This window comes from Ursus arctos, unplaced genomic scaffold (assembly GCF_023065955.2).
Source record: "Ursus arctos isolate Adak ecotype North America unplaced genomic scaffold, UrsArc2.0 scaffold_15, whole genome shotgun sequence".
In the NCBI taxonomy this organism is placed as follows: domain Eukaryota; kingdom Metazoa; phylum Chordata; class Mammalia; order Carnivora; family Ursidae; genus Ursus; species Ursus arctos.
Genome location: NW_026622819.1, coordinates 11,613,944 through 11,641,605, shown reverse-complemented (window position 1 = coordinate 11,641,605; position 27,662 = coordinate 11,613,944). Strand labels below are relative to the sequence as shown.

The 27,662-nt window shown below is 48.1% G+C and overlaps 1 protein-coding gene across 1 annotated transcript; it reads right to left on the bottom strand.

Annotated features, from left to right (window-relative positions):
- Window positions 1-1,089: 1,089 nt before the first annotated feature.
- Window positions 1,090-27,662, bottom strand: OTULINL (OTU deubiquitinase with linear linkage specificity like). The gene is made up of 8 exons (XM_026506709.4): window positions 27,471-27,662; window positions 8,979-9,138; window positions 8,858-8,889; window positions 8,664-8,755; window positions 7,752-7,901; window positions 5,164-5,292; window positions 4,035-4,304; window positions 1,090-2,671 (listed from the first exon to the last, which is right to left on the bottom strand). The coding sequence occupies exons 1-8, from the start codon at window positions 27,538-27,540 to the stop codon at window positions 2,498-2,500; spliced, it is 1,077 nt and encodes a 358-aa protein (XP_026362494.2). The 5' UTR covers window positions 27,541-27,662; the 3' UTR covers window positions 1,090-2,497.

Sequence of the window (27,662 nt, the reverse complement as noted above, 5' to 3'; positions counted from 1 at the left end):
CTTAAATAAAATTTTTAAAAAATCAGAAAGGGACAAGGACATATGTTTGCATTTTTGCTATCATTTTCTCATCATTTAAAACATATAAGGTTAGAAAGACATTAAATGTTGGCACCACACAGGAAATTCACCTCCAAGTTACTGTTGGCATTTAAAAGTGGTGCTAAGTTTATATATACTTTCTTCCAATTAGTTTGTTATTCACTACACTACTGAATTAAAAACAAAACAAGACCCAAAACACCCAGTACCTCCTCCCTTAAAAATCTTGTTTGGGTGCCTTCCCAAAACACAGCAACTATTTAGAGGTCTTTACTTTTTACTTTCCTTGTATCAAAATGTCCTTTTCTCACAATCTGATCTCACCCCATCCTGCCCTGCCCCGCTCCCCCCAACACAAGGTTATGGATAAACATCATTGATTAATATGTCACAGAGCTGTAGGCTGCCCATCCCTGGGGAAAAGCTCTTCCTTTCAATCCTGGACTGATGTGGAAATCGTTACATTGGGTAAGGACATGCAAGGTGAGTGGTAACGTACAAATGCCAGTGAGATGCCTGGACAGCTCGATTGGAAGCCTAAGTCTAGAACAGACATTCCATGAATCTCACAGAGGCCTGCTGCAGTCATCGTGTCTGCTGGTGAACACAGAGGGTGGAGTTCACTTTTTCTTGGTCCCAGTAATGGATCATGGGGATAACTTTCAAAAGGGTCAATGAAATAACAGGAGTTATGCGAAATCATAGACGCTTCCAAGCAGGAATGCGCTATAAAGATCAATTAGGAACTCCTGTTTCGTGTGGCCATAAAGGTAACACACAGCCCCTTGGTCTGAGCTGATTGCTTTCCAACTCTTTAACCAGAAAATGAAATGATAGCAGGCACAGTACAACGTACCATCGGACATACTGATTATCCTCAGTACAAAAGAATCTGGATGTTATTTTCATATACCACAGCATTTAATATCCCATATTTTACGTAACAGTGGAAGCAGTATGGAAATGGGAGAAAACGTTAGCATCAAAAATGTTAAGTCCCTCTTGGAATGGATTTGTACCTTTGAAGTAGTGTATCATTGGTCAAGATTTTAAAAGTTATTTTGTATTTATTGAAATTCAAAACAGACGAGCAAAGTACCTTCAAAATAAAGATTAACAAAATAAACGAGAAAAGTATTTCCAAAATAAAGATGACCAAAAATTAGTTAGCTTGAATATATTTGTTGTCAATTGTTGCTCTAACACACTACGAGAAACCTAGTGCCTTAAACCACATAAATGCATTATCTTACAGCTCTGCAGGCTGGAGATCTGACACGGGTCGCATGGGGCTAAAATCTGGAGGCTCTAGGGAAGACTCTGTTCTCTTGCCTTTTCTGGCTTTCAGAGGCCACCTCCATTCCTTGGGTCATGGCTCCTTCTTCCATCTTCAAAGCCAGAAATGTTGCGTCTCTCTCTGTTCTGTATTTCATATTTTCCCCTGGCCCTGACTTCTTCCAATTCCCTCAACCCCTTATAAGGACCCTCGGGATTACATTGGGCGCACCTGGAGGACCCGAGTAACCTCCCCATTTCCAGGTCAGATTAGTACCTTAATTCCACCCGCAACCTTCTTCTTGCCGTTTAACCCAACATAGTCACAGGTTCCGGAGATTAGGACATAGACACGGTGCGGGGTGGGGGCAGCATGATTCTAGCTCCATTAAATATACATGTTAAATACATACACCACAGTTTAATGTTTTGGAATAGTTCAATAACTGTCATTCAGTTGCCTTAATCTACAGAATTAACCTTTTTTATCCATATAAAGCAGATTGGACCGGCCAGGTGCAATAGTAACAAAAAGATGTAAAGCGATATAAAACAAATTGTACAACATTACAAAGTAGTGATTCTTTGTGTGTATGTGTTCACGTATGTATATATAAAACTATACAATGTATACACATGTGTATATGTGTGTGTACACACACACACGATTTTACAGTTAATCAAGTGGTTCTAGAAAATCAATATACCATAAAGATTCCGGGGAAGGTAATGCTTCTAAAGTAAGGCCATGCTTATGAAGATCCCAAATCAGAGACAAGGTTCCCAACAAGAACATCAAGGTTAGAGACAAATTCTTGCCTGGTTAGTCCTTTTCCTCTTTTCCTCTCGATTTTTTCCTGTTGTACTGTCCAAATTTACTGTCCAAATTTATCGTCCGTGTGCCCTGAAAGGACTGCTGCATGTGAAATGACCTCAGCCCATACGAACAAGGTCAAACCACCAACCCACAAATATATTAGTGAGGTTGATTTGGAGGAAATTGCTGGAAAACAAAGGAACACCATCCGTGCACCCCTGTGTCCGGTGGCCCTGCAGTTCTAGAGAAGAAGGTCCCCAACCTTTCAGTGGCTGCAACGCTAGTTCTGGTTTTCCAGCTGGACTTTCCTTGAAAGTGTGACCACTGTCATTGGCGAGAGCTGGTGCCCTGTCCATCCCAGACTTAAAAGACGGGAACGTGGTAGTGGCGGTCATTCTCCGTCAGCAGAGAGATCTCTGGCCACTCCCTGGGCGGCAAGTCTGGGTAGCAGACCTCGAAGTCTCTGGAGTTAAACTTGAACAGTCTGAACACTTTAATCTTTATTTCAAGGGAGTGTCCAAGAATAAACATATCGATCTGGAGAAAAGATGAAAAAAGAGGTCACAAACACACATTTCCAACTCCCTGTCCCCCACTTGAGGAGGGAGCGTGTTCTCCTGCAGCTAATGGAGTAACGTGCATATTTACAGACCCACGCATGAGCCACTGAGGGCCACAGTCGTGAACAAATGCCCACGACGTGGAAGGGAAGGGAAGGCAGAGGAACATCTTTGTAGACCAACACGAAAAAATTACAGGGAAAAGCTGTTTGGGGAAGAAAAAAAAAATGACTAATAAAAAATAAAGGAATGCTCAGAATAAAAAGTCACGCTGTTTTCCAACTAGTTTTATATCAATTTTTATAAAAATGCCAGGTAATTTTGTGCATTGCCTAAGAGAGCAAAGCACAACAAAACCTCTTTACTACTGGGGCGCCTGGGTGGCACAGCGGTTAAGCGTCTGCCTTCGGCTCAGGGCGTGATCCCGGCGTTCTGGGATCAAGCCCCGCATCAGGCTCCTCCGCTATGAGCCTGCTTCTTCCTCTCCTACTCCCTCTGCTTGTTTTCCCTCTCTTGCTGGCTGTCTCTCTCTGTCAAATAAATAAATAAAATCTTAAAAAAAAAACAAAAAACCTCTTTACTATGGGGATCAAAAAGTATTCTCTGGATTTAAAATTTTTCTTTTTTTTAAGATTTTATTCATTTATTTATTTGAGAGACAGAGCATACATGAGCAGGGAGAGAAGAGCAGGGAAAGAGGGACAAGCAGACTCCGGGCTGAGTGTGGAGCCCGCTGCGGGGCTCGATCTCACAACCGTGACATCATGACCTGAGCGGATATCAAGAGTCAGCCGCTTAATTGACTGAGCTACTCGGGTGCCCCTGGATTTAAAATTTTTCAATAATTTTTTTTAGTTAAAGTTCATTTATCATTTTTAGTAATCTTTACACCCGATCTCTCACGACCCTGAGATCGAGAGTTGCATGCTCTTCCAACCGAGCCTGCCAGGCACCCCGAAGATTTTTCAATAATGTCTATTTATCTTTAGTAAGTAACCAAGTGCCTTCCTAAACTTCATCTCATTTTCCAACAGGACTTCCTCCTGGTTCAACTCTGTTGTGGGAGAACCTGCCACCATCTGAGAAGCAGAATGACAGGTCAGAAAGGCTTCCCGCACTGGGGCTCTCTGGCCGCAGGGCTGGAAGACACGCAGCAAACAGCACAGAGCAGTGAGGTTTATGACTCTTCTTTTCCTTCTATTTAAGGGTCAATAATATCAACCCACCACCTCTGTGCAGTGGGTTTACCACCGCTGAAAGTAAACTCCAAACGCCTGTGTGTTCAAGGACTGCCCGAATTGTCCTGAATCAAACACACAGGCTTCTTCTGCCCCCATTACCTGCTCCAGTCCACACGTGTCGCCCACAGAATTCAGGTGGTTCATCATGAAGCTTAAAGGGTCAGATGATGTTTCCCGGGAAAAGAGGAGTTGAAAAAGACTGGGGATGACCTTGTTAGTCTTCATTTGTTCATAAACTTCAGTGACTTGATATAGCATGATAAACTTTAAAGCTTCATAGAGTTTATATTCCAGAAGAACATCAGAAAAAAGGATGTTGCACATACTTCCTCTCTTGTGATAATCTTTAATTCCACTAAATTCAGTCCACTGAAAATATAGAGGTTAAAGGGAAACTTACAGGGGAAAGGTGAATTCCTACAACATGTCATAATTTTTAAAGTACTTATGAAAATAAACCAAAGATTAACAGAGGGGAACATATTACTTTTATAATAACAAACTAGTTTAATTGAAACATTTTTCAAAAAAGCACCACCAACTAGGTAAAATACCAACCAAGTGAGTTTCCTAAGACAGCTTAAGAGAGTTGGGTCACACAGAAGATATTCCAGAGACAAACAGTACGAACTAGTATTCTTTACCACTCACCATGTGCCAAGCACAGATCAGAGCATTTAATTAACTTAACTCACTGAATCCTCACAATAACTGTACAGGGGACACACTATTTACATACCAGTTTTACAGCTCAGGAAACTACAGCACAGAAATGTTATGGTATTTACCAGGGAGGATTCATTTCAACAATCCAAAATGTGTGTCTATTCAAAGGCAGGATAAACTCTTAGTTGAAATTATAGCACCTGTGCTGTCCCCAAGGTATTAATAGGGTACATCCCAGAAGTGCATTTCTGAGTGCCCTGTCTGGACCTTGCACCCCATCTTTCAAGAGGAAACAGGTACGTGATTGCTAAAGTTTCCCAGCCAGCCCACAAAAGCCTCCTTAACCCATAACGGGCCTAACTGTCACATATGACAGTGCTACGCGTTCATTACTTGGAAGGGGAGAGAAGAACAGGAAAGCCAATCGTCAGTTCCTAGAGGAAAAGCTCCTGGCCACGTGTCCTCCTTATGTGGCATCGGGTGACAGGCCTGACAGAGAAGAGTCACTGTCATTCCTAGTGTGAACTTTCATTCCTAGTCTCTTCTTCTCCCAAGCACTCACCTGTGTTTTCAATAATTCCACACATTTACGTAATTTTCCAAACACATTGGAACCTGTATACTTCTCCGGACCAAAACTGTATTGCTGGATCCAATTACAACCTTGTGAAAAGAGCAGTTTTTCAGGAAGCTTGAAAAGGAAGTAGATGCCAACCACGATTAGTACCTCAACATTTACGACACACGATGTCGAATATGTTACAGAGCATGATCTTATCTCACGTAGCAATCTCCACTTAAAAACATGGTAACACAATTAAATAAAAGCATATAGTTCCTTCTTTTACATTTGTGGATTCGGATCAGATTCTTAATTTATTATTTTACAACTGATGAAAACCTACATGAAGATTAGGTCTATGGAAACAATCCTTTTGCATAAAACACTTCCCAAACAGCCTGGACATATCCCTTTAGAAACTATTTTTACCCAAACAATGCTAGAATCCCATAGTACAGCAGGGAGCACGTGGCCTTTAGAATGAGGCACTCCGTGGGGCGCCTGGGTGGCACAGCGGTTGGGCATCTGCCTTCGGCTCAGGGCGTGATCCCGGCGTTATGGGATCGAGCCCCACATCAGGCTCTTCCGCTGTGAGCCTGCTTCTTCCTCTCCCACTCCCTCTGCTTGTGTTCCCTCTCTCGCGCTGTCTCTATCTCTGTCGAATAAATAAATAAAATCTTAAAAAAAAAAAAAAAAGAATGAGGCACTCCGGGGTCCAGCCCTCGCTCTGTCACTTACCAGCTGTGAGACTGCTCAGCCAGTGCACGTTATTTACCCTCCTAGCCTCATCCTCCATCATAGATCAGGACAATACTATCTACCTTACAGGACCCTTGTCAGGATTAAATAAGATTACAGAATACATAAGACTCTGATCTAGTGAAGGGATCTAATCCATTTTCCCGCCCTGCTGAGCTTGGGGAGCCCAGAGGCTTGGTTGTATTCTCTGTCCTCAGCAAGTAGCAGCAGGCCTAGCACACCATGCACACTTGACAAGTACTTGCTAGATAAAATGAAACTAATAAAAACAAGTGTCATTTAAAAAATGGCAATGAAATAGGCCATGTATAGCTATGTATATGCATATAATTTATATTTCCTTGCCCCTCCATCCTTAAATGTACATCCTAGATTAAACATCCTACATTCAAAATAAAAATTCAGGTTGTTCATCGAGAATGGTCTGCCTTAAAAAAAAAAAAAAAAAAAAAGGAAGAAAAAAAGAATGTACTACCTTACACTCTTAAAATGAAAAAAAAAAAAAACAAGGCATAGACTGGGAGAAAATATTTGCAAATTACATATCTGATAAGCACTTGTACTCAGAATATATAAAGAACGCTCAAAATTCAGTCAATAATAAAATAAAATAAAAATAAAGACAATTTTAAAATAAAAAATAAAAAAAATAAAAATGGGCAAAAGACTTGAACAGACACTTCTCTAAGAAGATAATATGGATGGCAAATAAGCACATGGAAAGACACTCATCCTTCCACACTAGGGTAATGCCAACTAAAAGCACAGTGATACCAGTGCACATCTATCAGAATGGCTAAAAATAGGGGCGCCTGGGTGGCACAGTGGTTAAGCGTCTGCCTTCGGGTCAGGGCGTGATCCCGGCGTTATGGGATCGAGCCCCACATCAGGCTCCTCTGCTATGAGCCTGCTTCTTCCTCTCTCACTCCCCCTACTTATGTTCCCCCTCTCTCTGGCTGTCTCTATCTCTGTCAAATAAATAAATAAAATCTTTTAAAAAAAAAGAATGGCTAAAAATAGCCTCAGATCAATCTGAGGTGGAATCAGTCTGTGGAACAACTGGAATTCTTACACATTACTGGTGGAAATGCAAAATGGCAGAGCCACACCGGAAAACGGATGGCAGGTTCTTATGAACTTAGACCTACCCCTACATGACCCAACAATCTCATTCCCAGGCATTTGCCCAAAGGGATAAAATCCTGTATGGAAATATTTATAACAGCTTTATTCATAGTTGTCAAACACTGAAAATAATCCAGATGTCCTTCAAGTGATGAACAGATAAACTGCATCGTACTCATGTCAAGGAATACCACTCAAAAATAAAAAGGAATGAACTACAAATTCACAGAACACGAATGAATGGCAATGCATTTTGCTAAGTGAAAGAAGTCAGATTCAAAAGGCTACATGCTGGATAGTTCCATTTAGAGGACATTCTGGGAAAGGCAAAACGATAGGGACATAAGACCTATCAATGGTGGCCCTGGGCAGGGGTGAGCAAAGGGTTGACTACAAAGGAATAGGGGGGAATCTCTGGAGCACTCTATGTGTTGGTCAAAACTCAACTAAGTGTAGAGTGAAAAAGTGAATTTGAGTAGACCACACCTTGCTTATGAAGGACAAATGTCCTTCTTGAGAAACGATAGTGACATTAAAAACAAACAAGACCAAGTATGATGGCCTCTCTGAGATGGATGGGGTATGTACGGCCTTTGAAGGCTCCTTCAATCTCAGGACGCACAGAGTGGCCCACGGAACCGGCCATGTGCACTGCAATGCTTGTCGACCCGCCATTCCCCCACGTTTCCAGTGTGCAGACATACCTTAACGATGTCTTTCTCTTTCATCCAGGATGGAAAGGAGAGGCCCTGGCTGAATATCTGAAAGAGCACTGACCTCAGAGCATCATAGTTATCTCTCTTTACTTGTCGGACGCATTTAATGTGATGCCGCCAAAAGAGCTCCTCGTAAGCCTGTCCGCACAAAAAGAAGAAGTTGGTTTTCAGCTCCTCTGGATAAGAGAATAAACAAAATGAATTCACTGTACTGTCAGTGAGGCGTGACTCCCAAATAAAGAGGACAACAGAAACGAATACAATTCTAAATTTGGAATGCGACCACATGTCATTTCAGTGACCCCTGTGTGTACTGAGTCCATGTCCTTCTCTTTCAGTTGATAAATTCCTAGAAGCCCAGGGCTGGGGAATGCCATTTAGGGGAGAGGATGGCTACAGCTTGACCACAGTGAAAAAAAACAAAACTATATACATTTAAGACCATGCTAAAAAGTACTTGAAATGAAACTTTCTTGCTGCTGACAAGGTTGTTAGCACCGCTGGGAGTATCTACCACGACTGATCCAATGGGCAATTCTACAAATCCTCAACATATTTTACATCCAGGTGCCTAATCCCTGCAAGGACAGAAGTCTCCCCTGCATGTGGAGATGGGCCACAGGCCCGGCAGAAGGAGCTGAAAAGAGCGCCATCCTCAGATTTCCTGAAACTATAGCCTAATTTACGTCCTCGCCCAGGTCCTCAAAGGCCCTCGCTCTAGGTGACAGCCCGAAGCCACTGTGTGGCAGCTTTCTGGCTCTATCATGAGAGCCACAATTGTTCCTTGTGGCCCATCTGGTGTTAGCTGATCTCTGGGCTTCATAGGGCACAGCGGAATGTTTGTTTCCTGATTTTTACACACGCATTCTGCATCGTCGTGACCTGTATCAACAGACGCACCTTCCTCATCAGCTTGGCACGTGGCGTCTCTCCTTTCCACTCCCTCGCGCAGTAACTGAGCAGATCGACCTCTGCCTCCACGCTGAGGTTCCCTGGACCAAATCAAATAGAAAAAGTAGTTAATTCGCCCTTTCCTCACCCTTCTTGAAACCTCTCTGCACCTTGGAAATAAGAAAACATAGGAAAATATTTACTTTTGAATTTTCTCTGCAGATATCCAATCCACCTAAAAGATAAAGAGAACAATAATATCAAAAATCTTCTTTGAACAGCAAGGGTCTATGTGTCAAGCTGGAAGCTGATCCGACCACCTACCATTTCAGCCAGTGCCCTAAATCGCAGTGCATCCTCCTGAAGTAGCAGAGGGAGGCCACCAGACACGAAGCTGCCAGCATCACTGACCCCTTTGCTATTCTCCACGCGGTACCTAATGCTTGGCTGGTGACTAGCATCCAGGAGTGAACTTGGTCACTTCCTACAAGAAATTAAGAATAAAAAAAAAAAAGGCACAGCACAATTACACAAGTCTGCTTTGTTTAAGGGGGAAAATATATTGGCTAATTTTACCTGTAAAGTGTCTATCACTGATGACATAAACAGTTTTTATTATTTATTTTTTTAAAGATTGAATTCATTTATTTGTCAGGAAGAGAGAGAGCACAAGCAGAGGGAGAAGCAGGCTCCCCACTGAGCAAGGAGCCCGATGCGGGGACTCGATCCCAGGACCCTGTGATCATGAGTGGGGCCGAAGACAGACGCTTAACTGACTGAGCCACCCAGGAATCCTTGATTACATAAACAGTTTTTAAAGCATTCAAAAATTCAATCTGAAAGTTAAAGAAACCCCCGGTTCTCCTATAACCAACATTCTATGTAAGAATATCTTTGTTCCACAGAACTGACAAGGAATAACCACAGAGTATCAGTTTCAGAATCCCTCGCACCTGTTCAAAACCGGCCCCTCTTATACCCTGGCTGGGTGACCGTGGGAAACCTAACTTCTCTCCCTGAATTGTCTTGGCCGTAATAGTGGGAAAAACGCAGACCTCCCTGGGGCAAGACGGAATGAAATTATTTCAGAGCCAGCGCAGCGCACTGTGCATGGTGTTGTGCCATCTGCTGAATCCAAGAACGGTTCCACGAATTCTGCTCGATGCCACCGCCAGGCGCTTCCGCCCACTTGGACATTCTTAAACCTTTATGGGCCATAACAGTTGGCATCACCTTCGCACACACCAGTGACCCAAACGGCAGGCTGGATGTCCCTTCCAGGAAGTGGACCCCTTAGTAGAGCAGCGAGGTGGGGACAGGTGTGCCTCGTATGGCACACATGCCCATTCCTGACGGGACCAGGGAAAAGGGACAGGCCAGAGAGCTCCGACTGTGTACTTACAGTATTTTACTATGTGCAGCACATTCCCAACCGTCTGATGCTTGAGCATGTAAAATGCTGAAGTACAAATGAGGAAGAGAACTCCGAATCGTGGCCAAACCTCCCGGGGCTCGTTGTGAAATTGTTCCCTCCCTGGCACAAGGTTTAGTAAAATTCCAGCGATTAACTGTAGTAAAAAGCCTCAGCAATCGCGGATCTATAATTGTAGCATTTTTTTCCCCAAAGTTGGCTCCACACCCAGCATGGGGTTCAAGAGCCACGTGCTCCACTGCCTGAGCCAGCCAGGCGCCCCAATTTTAGCATTTTTGATTATATGGATATTTGATACACATTTAAACTCTCATAAGGAAAGAATTTACCAGCAAATAAAGAAATAAATTTACCAAAAAAGAAAAAAGAAATCAAGTTACTAGTAAATAAGAATAGACATACTTACAATGACTTAAAAAGGCATTTTCAAAAACAAGTACTCATCTGTTTAAAACAGTTCATTAGCTGTCCATTATATAGTAACTCCTGCCCAGATATTGAGTAAAACCTTCCGGGAGTTGTTTAAAAAGTAAAGCTATACTGCCTTTACATCTATAATTTAGATTTTTATTAATTCAGAGTGATTTCCCAACTGTGAAAATTTTGACATATGCAAATACTCTTAGTAAATCCTTAAACTCAGCACGAACTAGAATTTTGTCTAGGTGATACAGAATTTCTTTTAATGTATTTATAAACATTTTCGAGAAAAATGGAATATTACACATGATTTTACCGCTTGTTTTTTCTCTTCATACAAAGCAGACATCTTGTCATATCACTACACGTAGATCTACCTTCGTTTTAAAGAATGCATAATATTTTGGTATAAAGATAGACTATCATATGTGCACACAGTCACTGCCTCACTGATAAACCATTTGGATTGTTTTCCATTTCTCACTCTTGAAAACATTGCCGGGACAGACGTTATCCTCCAGCAGTCCTTGTGGACTCATGGTAGCTTTCAGGATAATTTCAAGAAGAGGAAAGTCTGGGTCAAGGAGTGTGTACATTTTCAGTTTTGACAGAGATGCCAAAGTGCCTTCCAAAACAAACGGCCCATTAACACCCCCATCACATGTCCCAGTGCCCGCGTCTCCCTGAACCCCGGCCCTGGGTCCTGGCTGGGATCTCGCTCTAGTCTGCATCTCTGTAGGAACACACGCACATTTCTTCTTCCAGGAAGAGCCTTGTAAAGCATCGGCTATTTCCCGCCGGCTGGTGCTCATTTCTTTGCGGACTTGGAGGGCTTGAAGTCACTGAGGTGGGGTCTGGCTGCTGCCTCCTCCATGGGGCACGCTGCTCGCATTTGTCACAGACTCTAGCCAACCCCGGGCATCCTTTGAGTTCCTGCCAGGCCCCTTGGGGCCCTAGATTTGAGACCCCCTAAAGCAGGGCCTTCTCCTGAGTGTGAGGCCTCTCCGGCAGCTGACCAGGGCCTCCACAGGAAAACCTACAGATTACGGCTCCCCTGACTCCCCCCTACACACGTACAACACACTTCCCTGGCCTGCTGTTTTTGTCCTGAAATAAACCCCACCTCCAACCCAAGAAAGGGAGATATGATCAACTTATCAGAAAAAACAAAACACGTGAGGGCTCAGTTCGCCTTTCTCATGCAAACCTAGAATACAAGCTTAAACTGCCGGCCTCGCTCTGCCTAACTGGCAGTTTTTGGTCTGGTGACTTAAAGCAAGAAGGGCCAGGGAGCATAATCATGGGGGCTGGTGTGAGCGCCAGGGAGCAACCTGGGGGCGGGACCCCAGAAGTCCCATGGGAGTGGCTGCAGCTCATAGACAGTCCTGAGGTGTTCATTCCAGATACGATAATATGAGGAGCGGGGCCTCTTCATCCAAGGAGACGAAGTGCCGTGTTTTAGCAGCATAATGTATGGCTTGGGTGATCATTAAAATAGCTACAGGTGGAGTTTTGCCGTAGGCCAGAGCCGCGTACGTGCTTCACAGGAATTCCCTCATGCTCCTGCAGGTGCTCTCCGCCCTGGCCCCAGCCCAGGCCTGCTCATGCCCTGGTGACTTCACCTCCCTAAGCTTCTGCTGCTCAGCCTGGGGAGGGCAACAGTACGCAACAGGGCCTGGCACCCAGGGACTGCTGACCTCACGCTGGCCCTTACGGTCCTTCCAGTCCCTCTGGCAAACCCTGAGTCCCCAGGTCCATGTTCATTATTATTTTTATTGCTGTTAGTCCAGCCACCCTTATTTTGCGGACGAGGAAGCTGCGCAGGAGAGAAAGATTGACTACGTAAGCGGAAAAGCTGGGATTCAAAGCCAGGGCCGTGTGGAGCCGGGGCAGCAGGCCTGATCCCTTGGCTCTCCTGCCTGTGAATTATGCCAGAATCGATCTTCAGCTCTGCGACAGCAAGTGGAATCAAGACTCTTTAAAAAGAGCCTTAAAATCCACTGCCCCTGGCATGTGTCACTAACTGGACTGCAACCCAGAAACAACAGCCAGAGATGAGAACACCACGAATGAGGGGCTTTGCGGGATACTAGCATCACCACCACTTGCACATTTCATGGGTCAAATCTCATTTCCCCAAATACAGCAGAGAGGGGATAAAATTTCCCACGTCAGGACCTTCACTGGGGTCCCCCATCTGCTAGCCCACCAGGGAGAATTCAGCACTGATCCACCTAGCCTCCCCTCCTCTGTCCAAGAGGACCTGGGCTGGGGTGACGCTGACCCCGAAAAGCAGCAGGAAAAGAGAGCCGGCCCTGCCGCCAGGGATTCGGTCATTCAGCACAATACACAGAGGGTCAAGGATGAGGACAAGAAACATGGGAGTGGGGGGTCGGGGGGCAGGTTTTGGCAACAAAGCATCTCCAGGAAGTGAGGGCCACAAGGAGGGGCAGAGAACAGAAGCCCTGCCAGAATAATGGATCTGGTCTTTGTCCATGTTGGTCAAGAGAGAAAAAACAAAACTTCGTGTTAGTACTTTTGGAATGGGCCACTTGGGTGGTGGCTGAAACGAGGCCACCGTGCACTTCTGCCCTACTGGAAAGTGGATTAACTAGGTCTCACAGCACGAAGACATGCGGGAGACCCCAACCCACACAGCCGGGAGAACTCGAACTTAAGTGGCTCAGGTGCTGGAGGAAGGGCACCGGGCCCCCCGGAGGCAACAAGGCGGTGATCTGAAAGTCAGATCTCATCAGCAGCACTCAAACTATATATGGCAGATGCGACCACGACTAGAACTGAAAAAAAAGAGCCACTTTTTTGTGGTAAAATTCTACTTAGAATTTTTTCCATTCTCTACAATGTACCAAAGCTGAAATAATTCAAACATTCAAACAGGAAACCAAAAAGAAAAAAAAAAACCCTGAAAACAAAACCAAAAGACGCTGCAGAGCCGGAAACAGAGTGATTATGCACATGGCAGGCCTCCCCGGGAGCCCTGGGCTCCTTCTCATGGAAACTCCTCAGTGCCTCCTTCGCCCCCAAACCTTCCAGGGCTGTCCCGGGCCCAGACGGCCCATCCCTTCCTGCCTCTACTTTCTCCCAATCTTACTCCCGGTACAGCGGCCTGTGGCCCCTTCACAGGTCTACACTGCCAGCTGCGTCTGGCTGACGACTTTCTCCTGAAGCAGATCAGGGGCTCCTGATCTGGGGGGGGGGACATTAGGCCAGAGATGTAAAAGGCAATTTGATTGAGATGTCTGAGAGCAGAGGGAGTGAAGAAACATATGCATTAAATTCATCTTACTAAAATGGAAGGTAAAAGATACTAAATTCAATGTAACGACTACAACAGCTCTTCCACCTGCGTCCATCCCGTGTTACGGTTCATCAGCAGGAGCTGGGAGAGAGAGTGCTCGAGAGAGACTGATGACTGATCAGGAAGCAGAGGGACCCGTGGGAAAGGTCCCGGGACAGCTGCACACTCTCTGTGGCCAGAGGAGAGAAGGGCTAGGGGCGGCTCTGACCAAGCGAGGGACATAGACATGTCAGAGGTGTTAGTAAACTTTTCACACTTTTCTGAGCTGAGTCCTGGAACACTGCCCCCTTCGAAAAAGTGAATGTGGCTTTCGGGTTATTCTCAGCAAGGGCAGGGAATGCTGCAGAGAGGTGCGATCAGAAGCCAAATGGCACAGTGGACACAGAAGGGTCTGGGAAGGCCTGCCTTGCTCCTGCCAGGCCCTCCTCGACTATACTCTTCTCCCCACCCTGGGCTGGGCGCCGGGCTGGCAGGAAGTGAAGTGGAAAGACATCTGCTCTGTCCTCAAGGAGCTCGTGGATATTGGGATGCCCTCCTGTCAGGGAAGGCTACTGGTCGGCTTGTCCAGGCCCACAGTGCCATACCCGGCACCCCCCGGGCTCAGCACACCCTGGTGTGTGTGTGTTGGGGGGGGTCTCTCTGCAGGGACACAGAATGTCACAAAGCCCAGGTGCCTGGGTGGCTCAGTCAGTGAAGCATCTGCCTTTGGCTCAGGTCATGATCCCAGGGTCCTGGGATCGAGCCCCATGGCCGGCTCCCTGCTCAGCGGGGAGCTTGCTTCTCCCTCTCCCTCTGCTTCTTCCCCTCACCCCACCCCATTCATGCTCACTCTCGCTCTCAAATAAATGAATAAAATCTTAAAAAAAAAAAAAAAAGAATAACATGAGGCCCTCTGAGCCAGCCGCGGGGCAGGCAGACCTCCATCCCCCAGGGGGTCGCCTCTCTCAGAGCTTAGTTCTGAGGAACTCAGAGGCTCGAGAATCAGGCAAAATAATGCACGTTAGTCTAAACAAATGAAATAAACAGTATGCAGGCAGAATGACAAACAGAACAAACCCCAAGAGGCCATCGAGGTTTCTAAGTCATGCGGAGCGCCAGGGAGACGACTAGAGAAAAGTCAGCATGGCAGCATAAAGGACTGGATTTAAATGGTCGTGGTCCTTGAAAATTCACAGGTTACCTGTTTTTATAGCAGCTCTGGAGGAAATAGGGGGAAAAAGTCCTCCTTACCAATCTTTGAAATGTGAGGTCAAGAGTCTTTGTATGCTTTTGTATGTCAGGCGTTACTTCTGCCCCATGAAGAAAGGACAGCCATCTGCTGAGTCAAGAGCTATAAGCCAAAAGTGCAAGACCAGGCTCACTGAGCGAGAGAGCCACCAAGTGAAAGGTTTTTACCTCGAAAGTCATGACCAGTAAGACATGCAGCTGAAACCCTGTCAGGCAACCCACTCAGGCTGCTAGCACCGTCCCCGCAGGGCGGGGCCTGCCATACCCAAGGCTCCTGCTCAACTGAGTGTCAGCAAGGACAGCACGAAACTGCCCCTGGCCAGACACTGACAGGATTGTGCGTGCACACGTGTGTTTAATAATGTCATAGCTCAGAGATTTGTTTCAGTTACTGGGCACAAGTTTAGGGGTATCAACTGCAACCCATCACTTTAAGAGATAAGTGTAATTTTCTGATCATGGGTAGGGGAATTTAAAACCCCCCAACTCTAAAAACACAAGAGCTGCGGGGGGCATAGGCTGCCATGTCCTAGCAAGCTGGAACGCCTTCTCTAGGAAATCTCAGCACTCCAGGGTCCCCTGAGCCAGCCAGCCAGGCTCCCTGGCCTGGGAGAGACCAGTGACTCAGCGGAACAAGCCCAGGGCTCTGTCTTGACTTTGCTACAGTCTAGCTGCAGGACCTCAGCCAAAGCACTTAGCTTCGAGGATCCCAACACGTCTCCCCGACGGAGAAGACCAACAGGGATAACAGAGGGTTAGAATGAAATTACACCCAAGCCACGAATGGGTGCTTGTAAGGCCGAGCCACTGGGCAAATGGAAACTCCCTGGCTGAGTCCTCACTGCAACCTCCCCGCCACCTCTAGGGGTGGGGACTCACTCCCATGTGTGGGAGACCATTTTCTTTTCTGGAACACTTCTCTCCTTATTGATCCGAGTCTATCATTAGTCTATGAATACAGAGTAAGCTCTTCCTATGGGCCGAGCCCTGGGCCAAGAGCTGATGCTGCCATTACGAACACAAGGCTGGCCCCTGCTCCTGTGTTTGGGGACCCACCAAGGCCACGATCCAAAGAAACATGGCTGCAGCCGCAGAGGTAACATCGGTACCTGACCTCCGCCAGCATGTGGCACAGTGGAGACCCAGGGGACAGACGGAGTCCACAAGGCAAGGGAAGGCCGGCCAGGCTCAGAGCAGCAGGCCTTTAGATCCTGGTAGAGATGCCGATGTTACCCGAAGATCAGGGAAAGCTCCTGAGCGGGAGGCCCGCGTGGCTGGATGTGCAGCCACCGCCTGGAAGGGTGTCGCCTGGAGTCCTGAGGAACATGTGGGACTGCCCTTCTACACGACAGCTTTCGCGTCTTTCACGGAATCACAGAATGCTTTGGGTGAAGGGGCTGGAGTTCCACTTGTTCTCTAAATTCCGATGCACGCCAGCCCCTCCGCGGGGCGACCCCCCCCCCCCCCAGAGCTCCCTCTGCACTCCAGCCCAGCCGCGGGTCCCTGAGGGGTCTCCATGAGCGTGCCCCCTGCCGGCCGGAAAACACCTCGGAGGGAAAAGCTGAACCCTAACTCACTGTGGACCTGGGCACGGGATGGGCGGTCGCCTGCCCCCTTCATCTCTGGGGAGAAGAACCTAAAGCCCAGAGAACGCGAGGAGAAGTCTGAACTTGAACCAACACATGCGGACTCAAGGTCAGTGCCCTTTGAATCAACCTCAAAGCTGCCTTCCTGAAACAATTCTCTTCCAAGAATTCGAAACAATCGACAGGCACGGACGTAAAAGGCAGCCATCATTTCCACCGCGCGCCTGCTTCTCCTCTCAGTTGAACATTCCCATTGTCTCAACCTGTCCTCATATGACACAGGCTGGGGGCAGGGGTCTCTTCATTGTCGGGGTCACCCTTCTCTGAACCCACTCCACACTTGCAGTGAGGCCCCAGGACAGAACACCATGCCCTGAGCGTGACCCACCCAGGAGCCAATGCAAACACACGACCGCTCCTTCATTCTTGGTCAGGGGTCAGCAAGCTTTCTGTATAGGGTCCGAGAGTAAGTATGGTAGGCTTCCCAGCCAGCTGGTCTCTGTCCCAAGTTCTCAAATTGGCCCTGACAAAAAGCTGCCATTAGATAGCACACAGCTGGGCTGTGTTCCGAGAAAACTTACTTACGAACACTGAGGTCCGAATTTCATGTAAGTTCCACATGTTAGGAAATGGTATTCTTTTGATTTTCTTGCCCCTAACCATTAAAAAAATGTCAAAACCATTCTTAGGTGGCCGGCCATCTAAAAACTGAGTGGCTCCAGATCCAGAGTGCTTTGCCAAACCCTGTTCTAGACGATTCACTCAAAGGATGCCTTCAGCCTGAGATTGTATTCGTTAGTATTGTATAGCTGCAAAAGAAAAAGCCATCAACTCGCCTGCCATCAACTTAAAGCCCTTTAGACCTGTTGCTGGAGTATGTCTCCCCAGTGTCTGAAGGGAGAGACAGGGATCGGCGCTTTCATTCCACCCTTCTCAGATTTCCAGCTGGAAGGGCTTTCCTGAAGACCTGGCTCAGGCCTTGGCCCCAGCCCTCTCTCACTTGACTCCTTCCCGAGGGAAAGCGGCTGGTCTGATGGCAGGTTTGAAATAACCCGCTCAGCGTGGCCCCTCCTCCTTGCTGGCAGAGAGGTGCCCTTGGGCCTGACCTTTTAGGGGTGAGCTCAGCTCGGGCATTGCTCAGCAAGCCCATCCGGCCGCACGACTAGGACATGCGGGTTTTATCGGCTGACATTTAAAAAGTCTCTGCCTCTGGGGCCCCTGGGTGGTGCAGTTGGATGCTCGACTCTTGATTTCAGCTCGGGTGGTGGTCTCGGGGTGGTGAGCTAGAACCCCATGTGGGGCTCTGTGCTGGGTGTGGTGTCTGCTTGCGATTCTCTCTCCCTCTCCCTCTGCCCCTTCTGCTTGTACTCTCTCAAATAAATATGTCTTTTTAAAAATAAAAATAAAAATAAATAAAAATAAAATTCTCTGACTCCCGTGGCTACCTTTCAGGTTGTTCAGAACCTGGGAAGGGAAGCAAGGGGTTCATCACGTGTACAGTCTCTGTGCTTGAGATCCAGGAGCTGACAGGTATCCCCGCTAAACTTCGTGCTCCTGGATCTGGTTCACTGCCTCACCGGCCAGGGCTTTGAGGCACACTCTCAACTCTTAGACCTTTAAAGATTAAGCCTGTCTTCCACCTCCCACTACAAGTCATTTATGAAATATGACCAAGAGAGAACTAAAGGTACACTCAGACGAGCCACTCCGCATTTCTGCCCTGCGGTGATTTTTCCATTAATCAGACCCATTTGGGCTCTGTCGCTAATGGTTACTAATCCTAATTGGCTTCCCTTCCCCAAACCATTTTCCACTCTGTAGCCGGTGGTGTTTTTTCTTTGTTTCAGTTTTTTTGTTTTGTTTTTTTATTGCCTTTTTATATTCAGTGGGTGTGTCATCTCCTATTTAAAAATCTTTCTGGCTTTTCTTCTTCTAATTTCTGTTTTTTTTTTTTTAAGATTTAATTTATTTATCTGACAGAGAGAGCACACAAGCAGGGCGAGCAGCAGGCAGATAGAGTGGGAGAAGCAGGCTCCCTACTGAGTGAGGAGCCTGATGCGGAACTCGATCCCAGGGCCCTGGGATCATGACCTGAGCCGAAGGCAGGTGCTTAACCAACTGAGCCACCCAGGCACCCCTGGTTTTCTTACTTGTAGGAAAGACCCGAATCCTAGCAGCCAGTGTAGTGAACTGGAAAAGGTCTCGAAACAAGGTGTGAGAAAGGTAATGGGGCATCACCTTCCTATTGCCCCATCGTAGCCAGAAGCCACGGAGAGCCGGTTCTTCTGGAACCAGGGACCAGACGCATCATATAACCCACAACTCCTAGGAACCAACTGAGAAGTCAAAAGAAGCCCATCCCTGCTGGTGGCACAAAGCGGAGCCTCCCTGTGCTGCCCGAGTCCCTCTCTCCTCTCACCGACCCGTGCACCTCTACATGGTCTTTTCGCTCTGCTCTCCAGGAAAAGAAACCAGTGGCTTCCAAACCCACTCGTCAAACACTGCAGACGCTGTACTCGAGGTCTCTGGACCGGCAACATCACTACCACCCGGGCACTTGGGAATACAGATCCACGGGGCCCATGGAAGCAGCGTCTGTGTTCTGCAAGATCCCCAGCCACCCACATGCATGCCCAGACTTGAGGGGCCCTGGGATGGAGTCGATCTCCCGTGCCCTGGGTCCACCTGTGCCTTTTTGGATTTACTGGTGAAGTTCCCAGGTGATTCCAAGGTATTGGCTGCGCTGAGACATGCCACCGCGGAGTACGGGCTTCCTCTGTCCTCGGCTGGTTTGTCATCCTAAATAATACATTATCACAGGCCAATTAATTTCTGAAATTCCTCTCAGGAGAAATCATGCCAGCCAAAGTCTCTCCGGTCACGCAATCCAACCACAGGGAGCGCTGCCCATTTTGTGCCTCTTTCCCCTTCGGCCAACAGGAGGGGCTATGCTTACCAGCCAGCTGTGTTTCCGTGGCTGAGGGCTACGTCTATCTAAAAAGGGACTTGGCTGAAATTCGTATTAAAGGACTCCAACTATGACTGTGGCCTCCAGCAAGGGTGACCAACACATCCTGGCTTGCCTGGGGCTCTCCAATTTTAGCACTAAAAGTTCCATGTCCTGGGACAATCTCGTGCCAGACAGGCCGACGGCGGTCACCCTCCCAACAGAGCCCCACGGGGTCTGACCCTAATTCTTCCCTCTTCTCTCCCCGCTGGCTCTTGCTCAAGAGGACTGGCTGTCAGTTCCTCCCTGAGCGCCCACGCCGGCCTCCAGCCTGCCTTCTTCGCCTGAGCTCTTTCTGCGGCCTGTAACACCCTTCACTCTCCTCAGTCCCCAGCGTCAGCTCCAATGTCACTTCCTGGGGCAAAGCCTCTGACCCATTCCCACCACCCCCCAGGCTTGCTCAAGTCCCCGTTACTCGCTCGGCACACAGTGTCCCTTCCCTTCACAGCACTTAGCACAGTTTACACAACCGTGTTTGTGTTTGATCAGTGTCCGTCTTCCTGTGTAGGTAAACGTCTTAAGGACTGGGATTGTGTCTGTTTTCGCTCTGCTTTCTTGGTACCTAGGCACATAGTACACGGTTAATAAATATTTGTCGAATCAGTAAAATGAATCCATGTAATCAGGATCCAGGCCATGTGTCTCCATGACCGACACCGCCAGCTTCCCTCGGTATCCGTTCTCTCTTCTTCCAGAGAGAGAGTCCCGACTTTTAGCTGGATACAGGGCTACTTGAACAAAGGCTACGTCCCATCCTCCCTACGGGCTGGGTGTAGCTGCACGAGTGAATTCTGACTATGCAGCATTATGTGAAATGTTCAGAGGGCTCTGTTGAGAGGGGTGTCTTTCCTGTCCTTCTTCCTCCCTCCTAGCTGGAATGTGAATGTGCTAACTGATGTCCGGCAGCCATCGTGGACCACGAGGTAGCGAGTCATGCAAGCCATGCATGGTGGACGTGAAGTGGAAGCAGCTGGGCGCCTGACACCATGGAGCCCGTTCCCGCCCTGGAGAACCACCTTTGAGCTGGAACATGAGAGAAATAAACTTGATTCACTTATATGGGGTTGTTCTGGTATTCCGCCATACCGAATCCTAACTAAGAGCCTCTATCTTGGTGGTCCCTCCTGACTTGGAACACCACACCTATGCCAGAAACAGTGAGCCACCAGTGTTTTCTCTTCCCTTAATGACACTCATGTACATACAAAGCAGGACGTGAGAATGTGAAGTGGTCACCTAGTGGCATGGCTTCAAGGTAGAGGAATGAGCCAGCACCGGGGAATCAGGAACCCACAGTCTGGTCCTAGAGAGCTGAGCGACTCGGGACCTCAGCTTCCTCCCCCATGAACAGACATAAGGAGGCCAGGCCATCAACTGCCAGTTCCCTTCTTCCACCAAAGGCCTCTTTATGGTAACTGGTTTCTGAGCTGTGTTGGAGGAGTGGTCACACTGGGGCACAAGGCACAGGATTTTACATAGTTGTGAAACAACTGAAGTTCAACTATACTTAAAACGTTACCCACAACTTGCACCACAGGAAAGATGCCCTGAACACACACAGCAGTTACGTGAGACTGTGACAAGTGCCAGCAAGGACTCCTACCCTCAGAAGTCCACTCTCGCTCCTATAGATCTCTCACAGCAGGGCTTCCATGGAGGCGACCAGTTTCTAAAAACAGCAAGAATTTTTTTAAAAAAGGGACGGTGGAAGAGGAGCCTGGGAGGGAGGGAGAAGGAGAGGTTATAGGCTTCCACATTCAGAGGTTATAGGCTCCACATTTTGTTTATTTTATTTTTTTATTTTTTAAAAGATTTTCTTATTTATTTGACAGACAGAGAGAGAAAGCACAAGCAGGGGGGAGCAGCAGGCAGAGGCAGAGGGAGAAGCAGGCTCCCCGCTGAGCAAGGAGCCTGATGTGGGACTCGATCCCCGGACCCTGGGATCATGACCTGAGCCGAAGGCAGACGCTTCACCGACTGAGCCACCCAGGTGCCCCAGGCTCCACATTTTGATTGAATCAATCAATGAGGCGTAAATGGGAGAATACACTGGAATATTAACACACGAAGAACAAGACAGCACAGGTCAACAGTCTTGGCTGTACAAGTCCCCTATCCTAACAGTCAGCTGAGTTTAACAAAAGTGGGTTCAGCAAATATTTAGAGACCAAAACAGAGGGAAACACCATGGATAACACTGATTTCATAAACTGTCTCTCGGTTCAAGTGACTTCTCTCTACTTCAGACTGCGGCGGAAGGAATGGATATGCCCAAGTCTTATACTGATTCAGGTGCAAAGCTGAGGGACCCAGAAGTGCTACATTAATAATACCATTGGCTACAATTGCTTTTCAGGGTAAGTGCCCAACTTCATCCTTAGCTACAAACTGAACTCCAAGTTCATTTTTAAAATGCCACAGAGCTGATCTGTCTGCGGGCGTCAGTACATCCAGCCCTCTAGATCTAGATGGCAACTGATTATCCGCAGCCCACGCCAGCACGGGCTTGCCACCTCCTCCACTTCCCTTTCCTGTCAGCTGTCCTGCTTCCTCCAAGGCATTTCGACCTGTCCTAATGACCTGGGACACACAACTTGGGAGACACTGAGCACTCACTTTTCTGGTCACTCTAGAGACCTCACGGGAAAGGTGAGGTCTTCCTGTCACAGGTCCACAAATACGGCCACGATGTACCAGGTGTTATCTTAAGACCTAGAAAACAATTCTCTCTTTACCAGGCAAGAAGGAATTCAGTTCACTTCTAAATCTGGGGGACTAAAGGCTCCGAGAACTCTCAGCCCTGACTTAGAGGAGAGACACAAGTTGTTCAAAGACCACTGCCTGATGAGCTCCCACCACCGGCTCCCCCGCCCACCTCCGTGTACCCACTGTACCCACTGGGGCTATCCCAAGCCTGGAGAGAGCAGGGAGCTCATGTCGGCTGTATCAGGAACAAGAGAGGGCAGTGTGCTTCTCTCTTTTCGACGGTTAACCCTTGATGTGGAATCAGATCCCACTTCTTTCTGAACCGGAGGGAAGGAAGTCTTTCGAGGAACCAACTTCCAATTACATTACTTTTTCCTCTGCTAGAAGACTAACCCTAATATTCATAAAAGCCAACTACCAGGCAAGCTAATACGGTACTTTAAATTACTATATATCGGGGCGCCTGGGTGGCACAGCGGTTAGGCGTCTGCCTTCGGCTCAGGGCGTGATCCCGGCGTTATGGGATCGAGCCCCACATCAGGCTCCTCCGCTATGAGCCTGCTTCTTCCTCTCCCACTCCCCCTGCTTATGTTCCCTCTCTCGCTGGCTGTCTCTATCTCTGTCGAATAAATAAATAAAATCTTTAAAAAAAATAAATTACTATATATCTACCATCCAACAATCCCACATAGACTCAAAGTCATCGATACCTGGTTAAATCAACAACAAAAGGCTAACTATGAAATTCTTAATTCAGAGATCCATGGAGCATGGCGTTTTACATGCTATGGTTTCTGAGGTTTTTGTTTATTACTTGAGAATCCCAGCAACAGTACTACCAGACAACAGTCCTTAGTCTCCTAGAAAGGAACATAAGCATTTTATCATCCTCTCATTTTAAACATGATGCCACCTGTCTCTTCTGGCTCCAATGAAATAAGAAAGTAGTAAAATGGGGTATGACCGGAACAAAAGATTACTGGCAAAATGAGCGCATAAACAAAACCTTTCCTCTGTTGATTTATTGCGATCTGTTCTTCCATTAAGTTAATTACAAATCAATAAATGTGTAAGCAACCTCGATTCTGGGAGCAGACTGTTTTAAGTGACCGCACATTTACCAGAGATTTCAAGCGGACAGAAGAAAAAGGTCAAATACACAGCCCAGTAACTCACTCACTCCTCTCAAGCTGATGCAGGGGGCTGTCATAGCTACAAAGATGCCACCACGTATGTAGGACGCTTTAGCTCGATCATGAAGACTTTTTCATAATCTCACTTCTGTCCCCCAGACCTGTGAGTTCCGCAGAGCAACAACAGGGTATTAAAATGATAACCCAACTTTAATTGAGAAGAGCTGAGACGTGGGGAGGGAACCGGGAGACTCGAGTGCTCGCAGGTATAATCCTGAACCGTGTTTCAGGAGACAGAAGAGGTGGATGGTAAAGAATGGGTTTTGGGTGGAGCCACGCTGCCAGGTTTGAACCCTAGCCACCACTTACTAGCTGGAAACTTTGAGCAAATTCCGTAACCATTCAGAGAGTCGGAGTGGTGGTAAAGATTACCTAAGACTCTCCATGGGCTGTGTCTCCGTGGCCAACACCACGAAGAGAACTCGAATGCCCACCGTTTTCCATGGCAAGGACAACAGTGGTGTTACAGGCACCGGAGACAGCGCCCACCCATGCTAGAAAGTCAGGTGAAAGGTCATGTTCAAGTTCATAACTGCCAATCGAGGATTTCTACTCAGCTAGAGCACCTGCTACCAAACTTACATTTTATTTGGCATCGAATCCATCTCACAGAAATGCAGAAGTATCAAAGTGGGGCAAACAGGCTGGCGAAAAATACCAACTACGGACCATTTGGTTTTAAACATTCCGTTGTGTGTGTGTTTAATCGCAGCATTGGGGTTTTGCTTGTTTGTTTTTGTTCCTAAGCCCTCAAACTATCTTTTAAAGATGGAAAATAGTTCTCTTTAAGGTTACAACTAGCACACAAAGAACCTTGGCTACTCACTCCTCTCCTCCTTGGCACCCACTGACCACCGCCAGTAACCCCTCCGCCCATGGTTCAGGTCCTGGAGAGCAGAGTCTTTGAAGGCACTGGTTCTAGAATAAGATCACAGTTGGTAGCACCCCTTTGAAGTCCGTGCTGAGGAGGGAATGTATGAGCCCCACAATCCTCATCACTCTTCTTGCCATGGACCAGCTGCCTGATCCTTAGCTGTTCGGATTTGCCCGCTCTCCCTTTAAACACAGAAGTGCTCACCAGGTAAATTCACCTGTCCACCCAGTGTGGTACCTAGGATTGCCCAGGGGAATGGGGCAAAGGCCGCATTCGGTGGATAGAAACATCTGCTTGGTACATAAAGTTATCCTTGAACGGCTTTGGAATAATGTATTCCATGATACTGAGGAACGCATCTTTTAATTAGTAGGAAAGTCTACGTGGGAAGTGGGAAATCTTGTACCAGTTGTATGTGACTTGGTAGCAATAAAATAGGGATAAAAATAACCACGACCTCATGGTGTAAGGAAATGATGAAGATGATGACGATGAAGATGGTGATGATGATGATGAGTGCTTACTGTGGGCCAGGCACAGTTCTAAGCCATTTCCACGAAATAAAGACAACAGCAAAATTCAAAAACACTGGCCATGACCATGATTTCTAAACTTTGCGTTTAGCATTTGACTCTCTTTCCCCCAAACAAAATCTTACTCAGAACAGCATATAAAACAAGAACAGAAGCAGAGGGGGAAATAAATGGCAAAAGCAGAGCTGCTCTATGTGTAGCTGGGGGGAGGGGACCTGGCTGCTGGGTCCCCCGTTCCACACTGGGCATTCCTGCCACCCCTGGCTAGCCCCTGGGCACCACCCTGGGGTCCTGCCACTCCTGAGGACACGGCTGCAAACTTGCAGTCTTTCTGGTGAAGAACCACAACAATGTCTGAACTAATCTTGACAGTTAATGACCCAGGGGCTGGAAAGAGGCAAGACGGGCCCGGAAAAACGTGGGGTACACATCCCCTCCTCAAGCGCCCGGCTGCCAAAGGTATGCTGAAGATTTTGAGCTGCTCCTCCAGTGGGCGGGTCTCCTCTGCTTCCTCTTTCCTCCTCAGCCCTGGGGCCTCAGGGCATTGCACCAAATCAACTTGGGTGCCACTTCCCTGTCTGATATTCCAATTCTGACAGTGTCTTTCCCATCATATGGTGTGCAGATGTTTAGTTCATGATTCTCAATATCCAAACACTTCACAAAGAATAAAAATGGCTACCAGAAAATTCTTTCCATCCCTACCACTCTCTATGGGCTTCCTCTGACTGCTGTCCATTTGGTTTTTATTGTCCAGTGTGACTTCTTAGCACTTGCTATTATCTCAGAAGTGAACCTGGGTCTCTCCCTTTCCAAAAGAGGGGTAGGTAAAAATAACTTGCCCCCATCCTACCTTTGGCAACTGACTTAAAATTCACCCCTGCCCCCAAACACCACCCCTAAAGAAGGGAAACTATGCTCCTAAGTCCTCAGAGGTTATGGGTTATGTTTTGGAGGGAAAAAAAAAAAGTTTTCCATAACCCAATCCTTGAATTACATTTTTCCACTGCTGCACACCAACTGCAGTCCCCATAGGCTGGAGCTGAGGAAAGAATTCTCTGGGCTCACAGTGCTGGCACACCTTGAACTTGATGCATTGGAATGAAAAATTCCTGGCCGTGAGGGTAAGCCCAGAGTAGGCATCTTTCTGCCTCCCAAACCAGCTTTCTTCTGCTGAGGCCTACTCCATTTCCAGCTTTGCTTTCCCTCCCAAAATAAGGCAAGGAGAGAGGGGAAAAATCACATCATAAAAAGTTCAAACGAATACACCCACAGGAAATATTTGGCTAATTCTATAATAATTCAAGGTGCAGAAAGGTTGAAAATGAGTTCATTTTCCAAACTTTTGAGAGTAAGTCAATCATAGAATTCTAGACTGGGAGGGGCCTTATGGATCAGCTACCCCAACATCCTCATCCTCTGAGGACATGGAAGCCCAGAGTGGCTGTGGCTTCTAGGCACAGGGTTCTGGGCAGAATGAGGTCTAGAACTCATGTCCTGGCTCCCAGAGCGGCACTGTTTCCACCACACCCAACAGCTCAGGTGTGAATCAAAAGTTCCTGCTGGGACGGAGAACCCCAATTAATAAGCAGTCCTGGCACCTGCCAACTTCCCATAAATGCTGCAGTACCTCGAGCCCCAACTCTGTGTTTGTGAACAGGAAGAACGCTCCCCAACTTCACCAGTAGGCTCACACCCCTGCGGTGGTGGCCACCAGACAACACGCAACGGGAATGTGCTCAACACTGAGAAGCTGCTACGTTCATCTTCCTCTGTTCATCTTCCTGCTCGGAGCTGGGACTGCCGGCTGAAGACAGGGAAGGAAAAGGGCCTTCACCTCTACCCCAGCTACGAACGCAGAAAGCAGAGACGCCCCGACACGGGGGGGGGGGGGGGCGCCCCCACCTCAGCGCCCATACTTGAGGGCGCGACTGTACCATTCTGTGCTTGGTGACATTTTTGTTCAAAAGCCAGTTTTCTCTGTTGTTCAGCAAGTCTTGACTGCTGCGAAGGTGTGGGCCACATCCTCCACCAGCAAAGCGCGAAACCCATCAACTTCCCCCCCCCCTCCCGCAACTCCCCAGACAACAACCAAGTTCTCAGAGGGGACACTGAGAAGGGGACACTGCCGCTCCTCGGAGACAGGGCCCGACCCCCCCCCAGCGTCTGCCTGTGCCCCCCCACCCCGTACCAGTCCGCAAGACGGGCTCCCCCCTCCCAGGAGCCTGTCCTCCCCGCCTCGGCAGGTAGCTCACAGCCACGACCCAAACAGCTCTGCCTCCCGCGGGCATAGTTCCTATTCAGGTGCGATGCGACCCCTGTCCCCGACTGCAGCGCAAACCCTGCCGGGGGTGTTTGGGGGTGCAGCCCGTCCCCCCCTTGCCCTGGGGCTCTCCCGGACCTCCCCACCCTCAGCGCCGACGGCCAGCGGAGGAGAGAGAGCCCCAGGCTGACCGCCGGCCCCCGCCCGCTCCTGCCCGCCCCGCCCCGCCCCGCCCGTTCGCCTGCCCGGGGCCCACCTGCGGCGGGGGCGCGAGGACCCTCTCGTTCCCGCGCCCGCGCCCCCGGGGCGCTTCTCCGCGCCGCCATGCCGGCCGCGCTCTGCGGACGGGCGCGGAGCCTCCCCCGTCGGTCAGTCAGACGCCGTGGCCGCCCGCTGGCGCCGGGGATCCCTTCCCCGCGGCTGGCAGGCTCAGGAGGCTCGGGGTGGG

Bases quoted from the DNA above. Each gene is read 5' to 3' on its own strand.
- OTULINL (XM_026506709.4), bottom strand. From the start codon at position 27,540: ATGGCGGCGCGGAGAAGCGCCCCGGGGGCGCGGGCGCGGGAACGAGAG. The intron at 7,902-8,663 runs GTGCGTCTGTTG...TTGTGCGGACAG, and splicing joins GTGCCAAGCTGATGAGGAAG to GCTTACGAGGAGCTCTTTTG. The intron at 4,305-5,163 runs GTGAGTGCTTGG...CTATATTTTCAG, and splicing joins TGGAATTATTGAAAACACAG to TGGACTGAATTTAGTGGAAT.